The 19850-nt window shown below is 42.1% G+C and overlaps 1 protein-coding gene across 15 annotated transcripts in view; it reads right to left on the bottom strand.

Annotated features, from left to right (window-relative positions):
* Positions 1-19850, bottom strand: part of ZMIZ1 (zinc finger MIZ-type containing 1) — a 346350-nt gene that overhangs the window by 27847 nt on the left and 298653 nt on the right. For 11 of the 15 annotated variants that reach the window (XM_040070534.2, XM_040070533.2, XM_040070545.2 and 8 more), the window contains 5 exons: positions 8267-8381; positions 5835-6052; positions 4210-4408; positions 3256-3546; positions 1097-1279 (listed from right to left, as the gene is read on the bottom strand). In XM_040070534.2, coding sequence (XP_039926468.1) covers positions 1097-1279; positions 3256-3546; positions 4210-4408; positions 5835-6052; positions 8267-8381 — 1006 coding nt within the window. Of the gene's footprint in view, positions 1-1096; positions 1280-3255; positions 3547-4209; positions 4409-5834; positions 6053-8266; positions 8382-15946; positions 16148-19850 lie in introns of those variants that run through there. The other 4 variants (XM_040070543.2, XM_040070541.2, XM_040070535.2 and 1 more) reach the window with 2 other exon arrangements.

Genomic DNA, 19850 nt, shown 5'->3' on the forward strand with positions numbered 1-19850 from the left:
AAAATAAATGTACACAAAATATATTTAAAAATCTGTCACTTAAAAACTTGACAGAGATCTTCGGCAGTTACTTTAGCATAAGTGACTCCCCCGGAATTATTACACCGAGGATCTGTCTGTTCCTCATGCTCTTCCTGATCCAACAGACATTCCTTTGGGTACCACAGTGGACAGCATAGTTGCACACAGAACAGATGCTTTACAGGAAAGGGGTTTGCTTTCCCTTTTTTTTTTTTAATGGTGTTTTCTGTGTGAATTACACCAAACAATTCCAGTTCAACAACACTGTGCACCTTAGATTCTTTCAGCCTACATTCACATTCAGAATGTAGTCCAGATACTTCAACACCTAATGCTCTAAGCAGGTCAGAAGATCAATGGTCCTCCCCATTTCTATACTCACTGGAGTACCTGTGTGCAATAGATCACTTCTGTGTGCATTTCAAAGAGGGTAAACCTCAGCAGGCCCCCAGGGCAACCTCGGTTTGCAGCACACAAAGTGCTCAAGATGGATCCAAAAACAGGTTTTAGGCAACATTTTAACAACTCTAGGTCTTGCCCAAAACAAGCAGCAGAGGGAAATGACTGAGACAAAAGGAGGAAGAGGCCGGAAGAAGTCACAGAAATTTCAGTTCAAACATGAAACCTACAGCTGGAACACCTCTTAAGTTTGGCCTGGCTTAATCCAACAGTGTCCACTCTAGGTCCAAAACTGGAATGCTGCAACATGGAACTTGTTTATTACAAATTTCCACAGTTGCATTCTTGCAGGGGACCATGAATGGGTGAAAATAGCTCACCTGAATCCCATTAGGTACTTCTTTTTACAAGCTATTTTTAAAGCAAACCCTACATTTTCTTGTAAAAGCCTCTAATGAGCTGCAGCAACATTCAATTTTCTTTATGAACTGCTCTGAAGTTGCAATGCAACTTGGCTGATTGACTTGATTCTGTGATACCCAAAACACTAGTAAAAACTCCCTGTTTTTTTCTCTCTTTCCTTTAACTACATAAAAACAGTATCTACGAAACCATTGACACACCTTCATTAAGAAATGGGCACCAGAAGGGAAGACGATAATCTCACAATTCCTACCTTGTAATACTGCCCCATGTTGACTGTTGGAGGAGGGTACTGCCCTGTGTTCTGCTGGCTTGGCATCCTCTGTCCCGGGTAGTTGGGAGACGTAAGGGGTCTTGGAGGGTTGGGAGTGGGGTACTGACCAGGCTGGTTTGGAAACTGGCTATTTGGTCCATACTGCTGGTTTCCATAATTCGGCTGTTTCAGGACAGGGATACAAGAAGACAAAGCCAAGTTTTATGCAATCTTTATTAACACATGTTCAGTAGCAGAACCAAAACAAACAAAACCCCTTCAGACGAATGCTTCTCAAAAGCATAACAATCCTGCAAACCGAAGCGAGGTAAGACACACGCACTCAGCCCTGTAACAATGTCAAAGGGTGCTATGCTTGAAGAAACCACAACTGCAACCAGATGCAATGTTCACAAAACTTCTGTGTTTTTGCAAGTGCTACCACACCCAAGCCTGGGGCTCCTTTTTCAGATGTAGAATGGAAGCACAAAAAGAAAACGTTAAATATATAAATAAATAAAAATAAAACCCTGGAAGGGGCAAGAGCATAGAAGCTGTGTTGTCCACGCCTGCCTTTTCAACAGAGCTGCTCTGCTGGCCTCCTGCTAGAGTGTTCAGCAACACTTTAACTACTAGCCACAAGCATTTTGCTGGTGCTAGCTAAGACTGTGCATGGTTGTGGAACTGAAGTTATGAAAACTGGAACACTGAAGGTAGTAAAATGTCAATTTGAAAAATCAACTCATTGACAAGATGTTTCCATAAACAAACCCTTCAATAAACAATAGGCAAATATCATCTGCAAAATTCCAGTCCAACAAACATGCAATATCTATGGCACTGTTCAGAACTGACTTGTTGGAAACATGAACATATTCATTTACAATGAAAAACCTGATTCTGAAGCGGCAAAAGGAGATTTAAAGTCATCCTTAAAATATGAAAAATCATATGAACAAGCCACGTTTTGTGCTTTCTTAACTTACTTGTAAATAAGTGGCAGTATTTACAGAGTGAAAAGCAACTCCTGCAACAGCACATCATTTTTTTATTTCTGATTAGTTACTTAGAAAAAAAATAGTTTTCAGAGCAGGAAGGAAATGTAGCTCAGGCAGAAATGTTTTCTGTATTTTCCACATGCCACAGTCCTCTTTGCTGTGCATTTTCTGTAAACTCTTTGTACCATTATTATTGTCAGGGCAGTATCAGAATATTCATAGCTCTACGCCTCTTGTTGAAGTCTCAGTTGAATACAGAATTTCACCAGGAAATGATCTCTGAAGCTACTAAGTGATGGCTAGATTTGTAAAAACTTTTAGGCATATGTAGGTGCTGGGAGTTGCTGGAATTCTAAAAAGCCTCTACTGCCATTAATACCAACTCGAAGAGTAAAAGGCACTGGTGCTTTTTAATTCCAAAATCTCATTTGTCTACATTTTTGGTTGTCTAAATTTCTCTAAAAATTGGACTCTTACGTGTTCTGTCCTGTCATAATACAAGTCAACGGCAACGTAGTTTTGCCTATAAAGCTATTCAGATCTTCTATAGCAGCATGGGACCTTATCACACTCCACATAAGCTGGTATTAGATAAATGCTGACAGAGAGGAATTTGAGTTCAACGTTATTTATATTCATCCTAGCGACTATGCAAATCAACACTCAAAAAGTTTGGAAAGCAACCGTTCTCTAAAAAATGACTGCTGTTACTACTGGTGTTACAGTACAATGTCTGTCCTCTGTTTAGTTACAAAAATAAAACCGTCCAAGAAAAGGCAGACCAGATATCCATCGGGCTAAAATGAAGTATTTCACCCTCAGTGTCTCTTCTAAATTACCACATTAAAAGATTCCACTCCTGTGATGGAAGCCTACTTAAGATTTATGAAGTCACCATGAGAACCTTAGAATGATATTCTGGTTTGGGGCCTTTCTCGGACTTAAAGACCATCATATGGACTAACACAGCAAGGGTCAACCTGAATACTTTAGAAGCTAAAAAGGAGGAGCTGCTCCTGCTAATATTTTAATGGCTGCACTCCTACCAAGGCTGGAACAAAGATGCACCTATCTTAAAGGGACGTGCACCACACATTACCCAGTACGCTGCAACCTGCAGCCAAAGGAACAGTGTACGCAAAAGATCATTTGTTTTATTACCTCTCCTGGGTATGGTCTCTTTATGCCCTGTATAGGCAAAGACTGGGGGCGTGGGCCTGGATAGGCCTGCTGGGGCATCCTCTGCCCGTGGGTGCTGAAGGGGCTCATTCCAGGAGGCCGGGGCTGGTTCATGCCCATGGGTGGCCCGCTCATGCTGGAAGGCGTCATTCCTGCCCCCATGCTTGCCGGGTTCATGTTGCCTGGCATAGAAGCGGGACCACGAGGACCAGGCTGGTTCATAAACTGGTTGTTGTAAGCCTGAGTTGGACCCATCTGGAAAGAGGAACAAACCTTCAACGGAAGAAGAAGAAGAAAAAAAAAAAAGAATAAAATGCGACATGCATTTATAAAATGGGAAGAGGGAGCTGAACGTGTTTTTGGGGAAGGGAAGAAGGGAAGGATTTATGTCGCATTTTCCTTCAATGTTCTCTAACGTTTGATGGGCGGTGAAGTTATTTATAATAAATTCCAATTTGAATTGTAAAAGGCATGAGTGAAAGACAGATGTAAGCCTAAGGTGAGAAATTAAATTGTTTCAATTGGCCGGTCTAGTACTGTAAGGTAACAGGTTAGGATGCTGGCTGTGCAAATAGAGCACAACACTACAGCTTCTAAGACCCTGTGCTTTCATCACCTGGCATACAGACTCTTACACTTCAGAATTATGCAGCTGTAACTTTGAGAAATCTTCAATTTTTTTTAAGAGGCAACCCCCAAACTACAAAATACAGTTAGGCAAGTTTTATCAGGAAAAACACAGGGACTGACTCATACCTACGTACCCACATTCAGCAGTTTCTCATAAGCATTTCTAACCACGCTCATGCACCAAAAAACCCCCCAAAAAAACCCCAGCAGTAGGTACCCTAACAAACACAACAGTGAGAAGGACAGCCAGTTCCCTGTAATGGTCCAGATCAGTCGGGTATGAGGACACAAGGGTCACTCTCTTACCGGTCCATACTGGTTCATGTCCTTATTCTGTGTTTCCTGAAGGGCTGCCACAGTGGCTGTAGCTGTAGCTGTTGCTGTAGCAGCTGCAGCTGCAACTGCAGCAGCGGCAGCAGCTGCAGCTGGCTGGGTGAAATCAGCTGGTGGCCTCGTGTGGGGGGGAATCCCCATTCCTGCGGGGGTATTTGGGCCTCCAGGGTAACTAACGGGGAAGAAGAGAAAGGAGGAGAGAATTAAGATGTGCCTGGTGGATTCTGTTTTGAACGTTGGTGTGATCCTCACCTAGAACTGCTCCAAAAGCATGTATCAATGACTAATGAAAGCCAGCAGGCCAGGTAATTAGAGGTGTAGAGGAGATACCTGCATCTACAGGTTACACCTGCTGCCCAGGTGCAACAGCCATAGGGCTGCCACTGGGATTGCAAGGCACTGCCAGCAGTCATTCTGGGGGCAAGGAACTTCTTTGCAGCTCTGAAGCTTCCTGCAAAGTAGAACTGAACTCCTGAGAGTAAATGCTGTTTCTCAGCAGTGTAGGAGCAGGAACAGCCAACTTCCTCCAAGACGGCACATTAATCTGGCTCAGTGGTGAATTATGGCAAGTGTTCAAGGTATCGTAAAAGCATTTCTCCCTGAACCTCAGCAGGAAGGCCACGAGAGTCCCAACGCAACTGACTCCGCTGGATCCCACACAGCGTGCTCTGCAGCTCCTACCCATCTCTTCTATTGATCCTAAGATAAACCAAGCTAAGCCAAACAACGCCTTTCCCACATCAAGTTATCAAATATCTTTATGAATATGGGCCAATATTCTGTGCCCTTTTTAGACATGTTAATGCAAAGCTGAAGAAATTTTTGGCTTGTTCAAGGTCACTCAGCAGATCAGTGGCAGAGATGAAGGAAGTGGTAAACTCTCTCTGAGTCCCATGCTTATATTCTTCACACCAGACTGCCTATGCTAACAGCAGTAGTCTCTCCAGCAGCCTTTGCACGGGGACCATAAATAGTGGTTTCAGTTAAGTGCCCTTACCATCCCTCTTTGCAAAGTACAGACAGAGAAAGTCAACATGTAACTAATGCCAGGCTATTAGTTCTGGATTACATGACTAATGCAGCATTTATTTCCCCCAAATAAATACACAACACGACCACCTTTTTTAACAAACATCTTCATTCCCAATTCTTTTCAAGTTCCTGTTGCGGAGTAAGTCTTTGGGCAGAAATATTCCGTTGCATAGGAAACTACTTTGACCAATACTCAAGCTTACTCCTTCATATGCACGTAGAAATTATACCATCAATACCTTTCACATCCTGGCCTTATTAAATGTTAATCATTCCTAAGCCTGTGGCCTGTTTAACATCCCTCTTAATTAAAACTTTATTTTGGGGGTTTATTAGAGCTAATTGATTGACCTAAGCCATTTCCATTTACTGTGATGAATTTCTTTGCAGTTTGGGTAGCTGATTTCCAAAGCTGTAAAAGCAACATGTGCTTCAGTTAACCAGCAAAAAATAGCTACTGAGACTTCATATAATTAAAATAAGCCCACGACACTTCTGCAGGGTCACTAAAACAAGCTTCATCAAGTATTTACATCCATTTTCCACCTCAGAGAAGTAAATCTTACCTGCCACCAAAACCTCCACTGCCAGGATAATTGGGTCGCCCATACATGCCCTGCTGTATGTACGGCTGAGTGGAGCCTGCCTTGGCTGAAAACTGTTGCTGCTGTCCAGCAAACTGAGGGGAATTGATCCCAGGGTTGCTGGTTGTCATCCCAGAAGCCATGGGATTTCCTGCTGGGTTCATAGGGTTGTTAGCATTTGCCATTGGATTTCCCAGCACCTGCAGGAAGAAACATGAGAGTAAGGGGCTGTACCTTGAACTACTCCAAGCAAATTAAGTTTATTCACTGCAGTTGTTAAATTAAAACATAACCAACTGTACTCTGAAGTCTAATGAGCACAGACCTCACCGATGTCTAGGTGCACATTCTTGGTGACTTCTCCTTTTGCCATTTCCAAACAGATTTTTAACTAGATGGAACCCAAATTAATATGCTTATAAAAAAAGTTTATGAGAAAGACCTGCTACAACTATGCCATGACCATTCATCTGATTACAAGACAGGACATAGCTTTTTGGGGGCAGGGGGTGTGAGGGGGTGAGAGCTTTTTTTGTTTGTTTAGTTGGTTGGTTTGTTTGTTTGGTACAGGACTTTGAAGTAACTTGGAAATAGTCAGTCCCACCAGCACAATGCAAAGGGTGCTACAGATGGAAAAACTGATAGAAAGAACATATTTCAGTAGTTTAACCTATTCTTGACTCTCTAAATAGTGTACAAAAGTCTATTGATTGTTTTTATTGCTTCTTATAAAAGAGTCCTCTGTTCTCTGTATAAAAGGACTTGTTTTGCTTGTTTAAAGGACTTTTTCCCCCAATTGCTATGATTTCCATGGAGATGTACGTGTGGCTGTTCATGGATCACTCGCAAAAGATTTCTCGAAAAGTCTCCTACTTGGGAAGAAACTCAGTGGTCATGATTTTTGCAGAAGACTAATTCAACAGCTTCAGGCATTTGAGAAAAGGAATTGATGAGCCCAGTTCACTCCTTCCCCTCCAAGAGCACGAAGACTTACAAGAAATCCTGACATTCATTTCAATCTGCTCTGAATAGCTATAACCAAGCTCTGTGTTCCAGAGTTTCACTGCTCCCTTGCAGTGACTCTGAAGAAGTATTTTCTTTTGTCATGCAAGAGATTTTTTCCTTCTATTGCACATTCCTCTGAAGTACCATGAAGAGTTCAAGCAACATTACAGTACTCTCATGATAGAACAAAACTCTGAGTATTTTTTATCTTTCCTTTTGCCTTTCAAGTATAAAAGAAATTACATTTTCATTTTCTGGCCAATATATAGACCAAGGTGTTTACTCAGGTATTTCTCTCCCAGATGGGATACCTTTTCTTTTAAGGTGGTAAAAAATCAACAATAATAAAACGTGTTATAGGTCCTGTAACTGTTTCTTCTTCTTGTTTTATTGAAGGGAGATTTTGCCATAACCAGTGCTTACACAACTGCCATGTATCTGTATGTTTTGGCTTCTAAATAATTTATTTTTCAGATGGTTCATTCCCTTACAATTTCATTTTCAATTTCCTTATCAAAACTGAAATAATAACAAAAAAAATCCTCAGAAAATTTTGTATGAGATCTAACACCACTTGGTTTGAAAGAAGTAGAAAAGACAGGTTAGATTTATGTACCACTTGCACTCATTAATGATGGTGATGTGTTCTGAGCTCCTCATCTGTGCTGCAAGCAAAGGCCAGACTGTCTGTGCACTTAATTTGTGCCACATCCCTGGGAGTGCATGTTATCACAAATAACTGGTAACTTCTTCATAAAAGCTGCTTCTTTTTGTATAGTATAATTCAATATACTACACAGAAGAAAAGGAGAGTTAAGAGCGGAGAGAACCAAATGAAAATCCAGGAAGTATGTCTCTCACATGGGGGGCAAGAAGCCATGTTTCTGCTCCAATGCATATTGAAATATTTTTGCAAAGTTAGGCAGCACTTACAGGAAAGACTGGAGAGAACACAGCCTAAATTGGTAGTTAGCAACTCACTGTGGGGTTAGACTTGGTACTGAATTTCACCAGCCCACAAGTGCAACACAAACCCAGATAAAATCAGCAACTATCATTTGGTGAGTCTAGCTAAAATTTAATAGAACTCTTCACATTCAATCTGATTTCCCAAGAGGTTCGGGACTACCCCAAACCCACGCTTTTAGTGTTGAAACCACAGTGCAAAATATGAGGTAAATCCAAGCCTGACATTTGCATGCAGCCAAAGGAGTGACTGACTCAAGCTCTTAGACACCTCCTGTTCAATGCCACCAAAGAGGACATGACTGGGAAAATAATGCATCATATACAACAAAGAAGACAGACACTGCTGCTGATCCCAAGAGGACTTTCCAAAATACTTTCCATTTTACAAACATTGCAGAAATGTATATCTAGAGGGAAGGAGGCATAAAAAAGAAGCTTACCTGGCTTTGAGAGGTGTTAGTCACACCCCATACTGTGGTGACCACTGATAAAGAGCCTGGAGGCTGGTTGGTATTTTGTTGCCACGGAACAGAATCATAAGGGAAAGACCCATCACTGCAAAAACAAACGTTCAGGAAGGTGAGATTTCAGAAGTTTAAACTGTGGCAAATTGCTGGTGGTGACAAAGGAATTAACATCTGACATTACCTTAACTCTCCACTCCTCCTCCACTATTAGCTTAGTATTCTCAGAGGCATGAAGTTTCTTTAATAGCAATGTGATCATATCAAACCACACAGAACGAATGAATGCCTTAACTATATTGAAGCACGGGTCTTTTACCATAAAGAGGTCTATTAGCAGTGAAAGTCCAAGTAAACTCAGGGGCAGAGTTTCAAACAAGGACACTAAGTTACTCAGAAGTATGCAATTTTTTTGCTATTCATCTCAAACTCTTCAACAACCACTGATCCAGCTGCCTTATATCAATTCAATTAGATTTTCAGACCAGGCTGTAGCTCCACTGTCTGCAGTGGGTCCCCAAATGGCCAGAAGAGCCTTTAAAGCAGTAGCGGTTCAACATCATTTTGAGATGTAAATTGAAATTCAGATAGTGTTCTCTCACCCAATGGATAAGCTGCATGCCAAAAACAGTATTAGCTAATCAGCATTCTAGAAAATCAACTGCAGATATACAACACATCTTTCAGATAAATATGTGGATGAGAAGATTGGGTTTTTCCATCAGCTTTGTCCACAAATACAAGCAAACATTTCTTACAGTTTTTTTCATACAAAAGCAGAAGGTGGTTTCAGAATGAGCCCAGGATAGGTATGCACTTAGTGTAATTAATGAAATATCTTCAATCCAGTGATAGTAACTATCAATCCTATGACCATAAAATACATTCCACTTGAAATCTGCTCATTTGTGTACTATTAACTTGTAAATTAGATTTCTATTTGCATATATATATATATATATATACATATACACTCAGGTGATCTTTCCTCATCTAGATACAGATATATAAAAACATACACAATTACCATTTAACAGACACACATTGCTCCTTCATTTTCAAACACCACTGATTTGTATTTTATATCAAGAACTGCGTTTTTGTCTTAACTACCAGCTATCACTAAAATTCTGTCCAGGGTTAACTTGCCTAAAGAATCTATACAGGCTCTACATGCACTCTACCAACGCACTCCAAAGCCGGCTCGCTCTCCCGTGACCCCAGACGGTGCTCCAGGCTTGGATCACTCCTTCCTTTTGTGCTGTGAGCCAAAATCAAGGACTACCTCTGTGCTCATTCTTTAGCCTGTTCACAATGCCAAGTGTGAATCATTTAAGAACAGGAATTGCTCTGCATAAAGAGTGCACGTGAGTGATAAAAACTGCCTCTGTCCCAAGTAACAAATAATGTAATAACAGCAGCAGCAACTGGGTAAATGAAGCAGTGAATACATTTCACAAACAGCTAGGAAATTTCAAACAAATTCCACAATGCTCTGCCAGCACCCCAGCAATGTATTAGAACATAACTGTGAATTTGAACTCACCTATTTGCTTCAAAATACCCATATTCAATCAAGGAATAAAATCACAGAAAAAATTAAATTAGAGAAAAGAATAATTTCCCCTAACAAATAAATGGAGAAAATGACTGGAAAATTGCTAAGATGCCTGACACATCATGTTTACATTGACAGCACCCATATAAACCAGTGCATGAATAAGGGCATACTGAACACCTTGCAGTCACTGAGTCCTGCTAGCCCATGTTTCTTTAAAATATTTTCTCTTAGAATCTTGCCCCTCTCACTCAGAGGCTCAGACAATGGCTTCAGTGACTAACATTTGCAAGTGACGCAATGCGAGTCCCTCCACCAGCATGGAGACAAATGATGACTAACCCAGAATTTGTGACTGCTATTAAGATTTCCTCTTTTATCCTGCTCTGAATGATGCCTCCTACTTTACTTCCTTCTCTGACTGTTTCTGATGATGTCTGCTCTCTGATTTGTTTGGATATTTATGGCACATATGAGTGTTCATGTGCTTCAGTGACTACAAAGAAGCTCTCTCCATGACATAAGCAGTGAAAGGACTCACTGCAGACATTTCTCTCTATTCCCCACTGATGTGCTGTGGACAGGTAATAAACCTGAGGAGCAAGGCAAATATTTTGCAAGTGTATGAGTAAATAAGAAGTGTAATGACAGGCAGGAATCAAACCACAGAGTCGCTAAAGATTCTTCTAATGCAAATATGCCGTACAGTTTGTAAACACACTCCAACTCTGAGCAAGCAATGCTTCAGCCTGCTGTTAAGAAGTTATAATTATTACTTCACTTTCTTTGCCTCCTAAGCATGTTTCTCTCACCCTCTTCCCTCCTTTACAGTATGCAGAAGGGATTTCATATACCATTCCTCCAGTTTTTAGTGGTAGTCAGATCATTTGTTCAGTGGAAGGCTACACTGGGTTCTTAAAGACTATATAATCACTTCATCCTAATTATACATACAGAGTAAATCACTCAATTTTTACTGTAACACAGTTAAAATGGGTGACACCTCAAGAAACCATACTGTTGACAAATAATAAAGCCTCCAGCACCACACAAAAAAGCCAGAAAAAGAGACCAGCTACAGATTTGTTGAGAGATGTTAATTGTGCACATTGAACCACATGACTACCACATTATCCAACACAGGACCTAGTGTTAAATCTCAAACATTATTAATAACAGAAATTATAGCAACACTGAAATACCTATAGATGTGCCTTGCAGAACATGAACTTAAATAGCCCTTACTGTACTGAACCTCATTGCTTAAGTTTCACCTAAGTTACCCCATGAGAAATCCAAGGCAATCTCACAGTTTGCACTCCCCAGCACTCACTGTGGCCCACCACCAATTACATGCATGTCTGAGTACATCTTGTGCCATACTGGACACAAGACCCACCCTTTCTCCATTCACATGAAGACTTCCTTGGTTTCAAGCGGTAGGAGATGCTGAAACTCGTGCCGCTCAACTAGAGGATTACTTGTCCCTCCACTCTGCTCTTTCAACTCCCATTTCTGTCCTTAAAACTACCCAAAGGAATATTCCCACCATCAAAGGAAAATCCATGTAAGTACCGTAATGAAACGTGACCAATCCAATTCTCATTTGCAAAGAGCAGTGGTTTTCCCCTGTTATTATACAGAGCTGTGAATTATCCTGAAATCCCTTTCTTTAAACTTGAAGATGGCAGCCAATAAAGCAAGAAGCTTCAACCTCTTCAGCCAAAGCGAAATGCTGCCCATGACATTGTTCCTGTTGAACTGTACAAGGGTAATTAAGCCTCTCACTGCACCCTGGAGGGCAGTGAGTCAGTTTGGGCTCAGCTGGAGCCCACTAAAAGAGTATTGACTAAATTTACAATAGTGCTAATGAACCTATACATACTACTGGTCAGCATTAAAGGCCAAGCAGTGGAGGAAGCCACAGAGCAAAGAGGAAGAGAAGGAGGGTAATTACTTCCCAGAGTAATGTTTCCCTGCTCTGATGTAGCAAAACTGCAATCAAGCAATGAGGAAGGATTTCTTAGCTACTGGCAAGTGTACTGAACCTACCAGTAATATAACACTCATGTTGAAGAAATACATTGGTAGTTAGGTCTAAAAAGCTTCTCTTAATCCCTTACTAGGCAGATATCCAGTCTCTAGGAAAAGTTACAGACTTCATATCAGACAGAGACTGATAGTTAATTCTAATAAAAATTGCTTAATAACAAGGGACCTTTGTAGAATAAGTTAATACAAGTGAATTATTGTAGTTTGTACATTATTTGTGGCATTATTTGCTGTGTTTTAAGTATGTTTATGTTGTCACTAAAGCAACTGTATATGTATCTGATACCTTTTACATGTCCTCATTCCTTGAGGAAGAACAAATTCAGATAGTTTAGTGAAGCACGTATCCCTAGAGCATTGGCACTTTGCATATTGTGGAGGAGGGTGAAAACTGGAATTACACATTCCTGGTGATTTTCCACATGGCTTGCTGAGAGGGCCAGGTGTCTAAAATACTACCTTCATACAGCATCTACCTCTGTTTTAAACACTGTGAATCTACCAACTACTGCACCAGATGCTGACTTTCCAAAAAAGCCTTCTCAGTCCAACCACTGACAATCAAGTTTCCCACAACTGGGCCTTCAGTGGCTGCTTTCTGCTGCTTACCTTCAAGCCAGCTTTGCCGGGTCTTTAACATCTCTGAAGGGCGGCCATCCCACCTGAAGGGTAGCTGACACACAGAATTCACACAGACCTTTAAATCTACCAACTCCATCCTAACTTTCTCAGTTGACACCAAGATGAGCAGGCAATTGCCACTGGAACACTGACTGTCATTTCTCCCACATCTTCTTTTGTCACCCACGGACACCTTGAGACGAGAGCATCTCATGACAAGGTGTGAGGTGTCAGAGAACGACACAGGCCAAATACGTTTTTGCAATATCACATGGCCAAAAATCAGAACAGACAAAATACAACCCAAAACTGGCACTGCTGATCTGCTCCTGCCTGATGGCAGCTCTCTGTGTCTGCACCTTGCTCTGCCTCTGGGCAGATGTGTGCTCAGGGTGCTCAGCACCCCTTGCCTGTACTCTTGGTTGGAGCCTCTAGGTGACGGTACCTTAATACAAACGAAACCATAACAATTTCCAAACAAGGATCCTTGCTCCCCTCTTCCCCCCCCTACAACCTGATGCATCTGCTGTGGAAAAGCATCACAATTCCCACAATCAAAACAGGCAAGAAAGCCCCAGATAACTGAAGCACCAAGACATGAGTTTCATGTATGGGTTGTCTCACATGTTAGGCAGCTCAGCTTCTTCCATTCAGATTGAGTTTTTGTTTTACTTGGATTCTTGAGAGAACACCACTCATGTAGCTTTATTTATTAATATGGATTCAGTCTGCAAGCCTTCTTGATCAGGGTACCACCATGCATCTAACACTAGAAACTGGGGAAAAAGATTGGGAAACAAAGTAGCTTAAGTCCTTTCTGGAGCATTTTAGTATTTCATACTGAAAAGGCAGTTCAAATTGAGTATTTGCACTGCACCATGCAAACCTAACAACTCAATAAGCTAAGAATCCCTGACAACCTATTCAGAAATTACAGATCAAATGATTTCTTTTTTCCTTGTGGTTCCACTGAAAACATCCCCAGCTTGAGTATTAATTCAAGAAAACCCCACTGTGACAACTGAAAGCAAGAATTTGTTTTTGCTTACTGCCAATCAAAAACATTTTGGAGATCTGCTTTTATTTTCTTTGTGAAAGCCACTAGATATTTAGAAGGAAACAACTGACTTGTCATTTTTCATTGAGATTCTTTTTCAAAGAAACAAAACCAGCACGTCCCCACCTGAGATACGTGCACCATCTTCATACACCTAGAGCGCTTGGCCGACGTGTTTCACCTTGTACACCTACCATTCCTTTATAGTCTAGGTGCCAGTTACTATAAACACATTACTAGGTTAAAAAAAACTAACCACAGAATTTAAGCAAGTTATCCCCTGACCTTTTGTGCCGTGTTTTCCATAGGCTCTGTAAACCACTCTATGCAATTTTGTCATCTGTTCACACAGAGGAACGTGGCAGAGCCAGGAGACACCGATGTGGCAAGAACATGAACACCACTCACAGTCAGCAAGGATATACGATGACGTAAAGGAAACAAAGAGTAAGTACTCTGTACTTCACACACGGTGTACTGAACCAAACTAAAAGCTGATGCTGTGTGCAGGTACCCTAAACTTTTTACATTCAAGATGAGGAAAGCAAGAGGGTGGTGTAGTCAGTCTATATACTAATAACTGACTTTGGATGGCTAGCAAGAATTACCTTTTGACTGATGCCATCTATGCAATTCACACCTTCCTCAAATACATTCCTCTATTTTGCATCATTATTTGTAGACATTTAAATTGTAGTGGCATAAATTAAAGCACCATCCTGCATTTCACTAAGCTAACACCTAAAACACAATCCTGTCCAAATCACTGGGTGTTTTTACGTCATGTTAAAATGAAAAAAGCCAGTTTGGAAGTATCCTGCAAGACTTTATTTTCCTCTGCTTCTTAATGATGTGACTACAAACATCCAGATTTTACAAAGAAAATACACAGTTCTCAAATATATCCCGTCATGATTTCTCAAGTCTGTTGATTCCCTCCACTCTTTCCAACTAGATGAGTATGTTCTCTAATCCTTTGGAAAGCTGTGATTCTCTCAACTCCAAATGCACAGCTGATCCATACCTAGTCCTTGCCTATCCAGAAAGAATTACCTCAACTGTTATTTCAGTACTGGATGTTGCCTGTACCATGGAAAGGAAAATTGAAAGCAGTTGGAAATTTCATAATTCACTGTAAAAAGAAGGAGGCTTCCTTCTGGCAAACGGTATGAGAACACAGAAGCACTCTGAATCCCTTCTAGGTGAGCAGATGCAGGTGAAGCAGTCAAAAGGTGAAGGCAACAAGCCATTTATCAGCTCAGTGGTTTGGATGGCCCCTGCTGCTAGCAGGTGGCTATCACCCCCTGCCTCTGCTCTTTTAAATATCCACACACACATTTATAATAACCATTCATGCAGCCACACACATATGCACCATACAGGTGCATGGAGCCTGAGACAGCAAAATCGAGCTGACAGTTCAGCAGGTGATACAAAGTACCTCTGGAAGCTGAAAGCCCTGAACTTTTTCTTTATATTTGTGACAAGGCCTGTGAGGCCTGCATGACTTATGACTGCACAAGGCGGGAATGCTGCCTTCCATTTCACACTGGGTTGCTACAGATCAGGCTGTGACACGCTCGCTGCTGTGCTTCCTGGCGCCTCACTACACTCAGTGTCATCACTTAGAGCCATGCCTGCAAGTCTCATGCTGCTCAGCAAGAGTTACTGCATCTGATTTAACTCCTGAAATTGGAAAAATGCATTAGGCCAAATAATTAGATCAAATCAGAAGTTTTTGAACCTGCAAAACCCCACATCTCCCCTGCATGCACACACAGTCCTGCTTCATTACAGATTTCATGTATGTCCACGCACACGTGTGTGCACACGCAAAGATACAGAGATAACACAACTTATTTCTGTCCATGTGGAATAAACGATCACAGCTATGCAGGTAAGAAACAAAAATGCTACTGAGACCCACTCCTGCCTCTAAGAAGCAGAAGGGGCTACATCGTCTGACATGGGAACTACAGCATCCATCTGATAAAAGGAAAAAAAAATTAAACCATCACACCCAGCTCTATTGTCACACAAGTAGACCATGCAATGCATTACTACAGCCCAGATTACAGTTACAAAATCCACCGGTAACAGCCCTGCTATTAACATGCCACCTGTTACCTTTTCCAAAATGCTGAAATTATCTTATGATCGTTTTCAGCTTGACAAATGCAGTTTAATCTTTATTGCATCTCACAGCACAGACCTGCTTCATCCATGTCTTATTTATCTCACGTGTGTCGGAATGCAACCCCCGAGCCCTCAGTCCCCCCCTGCCACCAGGCATTCCTTCTGCTCTGCTTTATCAATATACCTGGGTTTCCATATCCGACTGCTCCTTTACAATAAAAAACACACCCACCCAGTATTCTACCATTGCCTGTTGCCTTGGTAATCCAAATGCCTGGGTACTCGCTGATTATCGGCGAATGAGACTCGCATTGTTCACACCGCAGCGCGTCTGCTATGTTAATGTGAGATAATGGCAGCCAGAAGACTCCTTTTGTTCCCAGCTTTGCTGTTTATTCATAGTGCCTGGAGGTCAGCGACTGCTACAACAACCGGGGAAGGAACCGCTGAGAGCGTGAGCAGATTCCACTTCTGCTTTTGCCTCTGAGACAGGGGGAAACACGAGCAGCCCCGCACAGCGAGAAGGGCACCGGGAGCTCTGCAGTCTGACTCACGCAAGGTGTAGCAGGCGGCTCGGAGGAAGATGTGATGGACTTGCACTTCCGAGATTTTAGATGAAGCTGATTTACGCTCCCCGACAACAGAAAAAAAAGCCGCTTTCTTCGAGAGGCACGGCGGGAAGGGAGGGAGAGAGGGAGGAGGGGGCAGCACAGCACCGCCGCAACTCACGGGAAGCGAGCCGGGCTGGGGGCTCCGGGGCTGCCCGCGGAGCAGGGACAGCCCCGCCGAGCCCCCGCGGGCAGCGGCCGGGCCGGGACCGGCGGGAGCGCCCGGAGCGGGGACCGAGGGCAGGGCAGGGCAGGGCAGGGGCAGCCCGGGCAAGTGACCTGGCCGGGGAGGGACGGAAGAGAGAAAGGTCTCCCCGAGCCGTCTCCGCGCTCTGCCTGCCTGTCAGAGTAGTTTGGAAATGCTGTTGGTGACACAGGGACACGGGCAAACAAACCGTCACATCGCATCTCCCCTGACGCGTTAAGTGGGAACTGAGAGCACGAACAGGCTGTGGTACCTTCCCCGCATTCCCAGCTTGGTGCAGACGAGGACATTCGAGACGGTGCCCCGGCTGGTGCGCTGCTCCTTATCCCCGGAACAGCCCTTTCACGGGAAGAAACCACCGAATCCTGCTAAAGGCACTGCCAGTATCTAATTAATGTCACCGACCCGTCTGCCCCGGTCGCTGATGTGCTCTGTCTGCCGAGCAGGCTTTGTTGTCATTTCTAGCGAAAACCAGCCGGGAGTGTCTTAGCTCGAATTGCTAACCCTTTTTTTTTTTTTTTTTTAGGAAACCATTAGAAAAGCCCTCCACCACTGCAAATAGTAATGACTATTTCCTTTTCTCCTCACCGCGATTCTGAGAGACTCGAGAATCCAAGTGTACGGGAGTAGCAGGAATACAACAAATGATAAAATCGAGCACCGGGAATTCACTCCTTTTGTAATCTATTTACAGAGAAATCCTGTGGAGGGTGACATTTTCATCTAAGTGAATGAATAACAGATACACGTAAAGAAAAGGCATCAAGAAAAATATCAAGTCTTAGACAACATATACATCTGTGATCCTGCTGCCAAATTATCCAAACAATCATTTAAAAGGACAAGGTATTTGCCATCATTGATGCCAGTGATTTTTACGTGCCAGGCTGTAATACAGCCCTCTCCCTGCTCAGAAGCCATGTCACCTCCTGGCAGGCAGGCTGGAGCGCGATGCTCACAGCGTGGGTACCACAGAACAGCTTCTCACACCGCACTCACCCCGAGCTGAGCCTCCGGCTGGCCCTCCCCAGCCCCCTGTGCCCGGAAAGCACTGCTAAACCTCCCAGGGGCACCTGATGGGCACAGGCTGAAGGGCTCTGACTTACTTCTGATGTTCCCTATCCAGAGGTGTTCAATCCAGTAAACGAGTTTTGCAACAAAGGGCTAGGCAAAGTACAGCGTTCAGTGCCACAGCACGATTATCCTGCTGACAGTCAAAATGGTTAAAAACCGGGAGTGCTGCCACAGTTAAATGATTTTTAACCCCACTGTCACCAGAAATCAGTTGGTTTCATTGAGAGGGGACAGAAGGCGCCTTCCCAATGTGCTTGAAGAGGAAAATAATGTAGACTCAGCATATATCATCTGCTTTTGAGAGCAGACCTCATGCAAAGCGGGATGATACCCCTGTGATAATGGCTAAGCATGAATCACAATTGACCAGACATTCTCCGGTATTAGCTGCTCAGTACGGCCGGACATGAGAATGATACCTGTCTATTCCAAGGTGTTGCCATATTTTAAAAACTAACATAGATAGTACAAAGGCTGAGAAGATCAGGTTTTGCCTCAGTCAGCAGACCCACATTAAATATTTGCCTAGTGTTTATTTATAAAAATATCAACCAACATTTCTAAATGGAAAAAAAAAAAAAATCACAAACTAAAACCATAAGACTACAACATCTACAGGAAAAACAGAGGGTATATAGCCACTTCAACATACTTAGCAGAAAAAACAACCCCACAAAATTATAGTAGACCTGCTACATATTAGACTTATTAAAACAGCACTCATTTTGACTCATCAATCAGTACAGAAGACCTGTTTCCACATCTGTGTAGAGGTACTGTACAAGAAAAGATGATCCTCCTCCTACACCTTTTACCAAGCATATAAAGAATATATATTTGAAAACAAGTTGCCCATTATTGTTTCCTGTTACCACAAGAACTGACCACAAACTTATCTAAAATGAAATGCAGATTTTGCACATGAAAATATTCTGTATTTAATTATTAACAGCTAATGGTTACACTTAGGAGTTTTCAAGAAGGTACTCATCATTTGCTTTTAGCTTCAGCAGGCTCCAGGTTTTCTTCCACCTCCTCCCTGTGTGTGTGATAAAACTAGTATCGGTAGTTTCACTCAGAGGACAAGATGGACAAACAACTCTTGGGACAACACTCTGGAGCAATTAGTAATTAGTTTTGTCTTTGCAATGCTTAGTGTATAAGGAAACTGTTCTGAAGAAATTTTCCTTTTTTTTTTCTTTAAGAACTGGCACTTCTGCAGAAAGATTTCTTGACTCTGAACTCTTCCCTTACTCTCTCCTGATGGTAAATTTTAACATCTCTTGACAGAAAGGAAACCAGAAAAAACAGTGAAGCTACTCTTGCAGAATCAGAAGTAATACAGGTTTCTTCACTGGGTATATTCTTTTATATTAGGATTTACCATCTGTTCAGTTCCTAATTATATTTATTTCACAACTCCACAACCAGAAAGATGAAAAGGCTTTGAAACAATTTTATCTTTTACCTCAAGAGTTATGAACTCTTTTGCAAGGATTGTCCCTGCATGTCAGAGCCGCATGACGTAATGGAGCAATCCCCTGCCTCAAACTGATGTACAAAACATGCACAATGTGCTTGTTTTCATAAAAGCATGCTGCACCTGACCTCATCCGGACATTTAAAGTGACTATCCCTGTTGGTCAAAACAGCCTATGATGCAGAACTGAAAAGGCAGCAGCCTTTACAGAACTTCTGTTCTGTACCCTCACAGACCTGTTTGTACTGGTATGTTATAACCAGTTCACTCCTGATTGTTAACAATGCAAGAGCCAGTCCTCACCACCCAGCAAAAATTTAGACAGAATTACCATTCTCTTCCAAGAGCTGATATGTATGCTTCTAAGTTCAGCACTTAGTCAAGTTTAAATTGGAAGGAAAAAAAGGACAAAACAAGCTAAAACCAACAACACTCTTTTAAAGCAAGTCTAACCACTAAAAGGTATTTATGACTGCCTGAACATAAAACATTAATGGTAATAAATAACACATCTACTGTAAGATTGAATTAACGCTTCATTTCATCTACTGTTCAATTTTCCCTAAACCTTTGGCACCAAGTAATTTGTGATAAAAATAACATTATCTTCATATTTTTCATCAATCATGACAGCCCTATAGAGGCGTTACCACCCTTTGGTCACTAACTGTGAGACAGCTGGCAATTAATGCGTGAGACCAAAATTTGGAGCAAGAGCGAAGACAGTAAGAACCCTACAGATGCTCATGACAACACACTAATCTGCAAC

The sequence above is a fragment of the Hirundo rustica genome, chromosome 8, assembly GCF_015227805.2.
Source record: "Hirundo rustica isolate bHirRus1 chromosome 8, bHirRus1.pri.v3, whole genome shotgun sequence".
Lineage (NCBI taxonomy): Eukaryota > Metazoa > Chordata > Aves > Passeriformes > Hirundinidae > Hirundo > Hirundo rustica.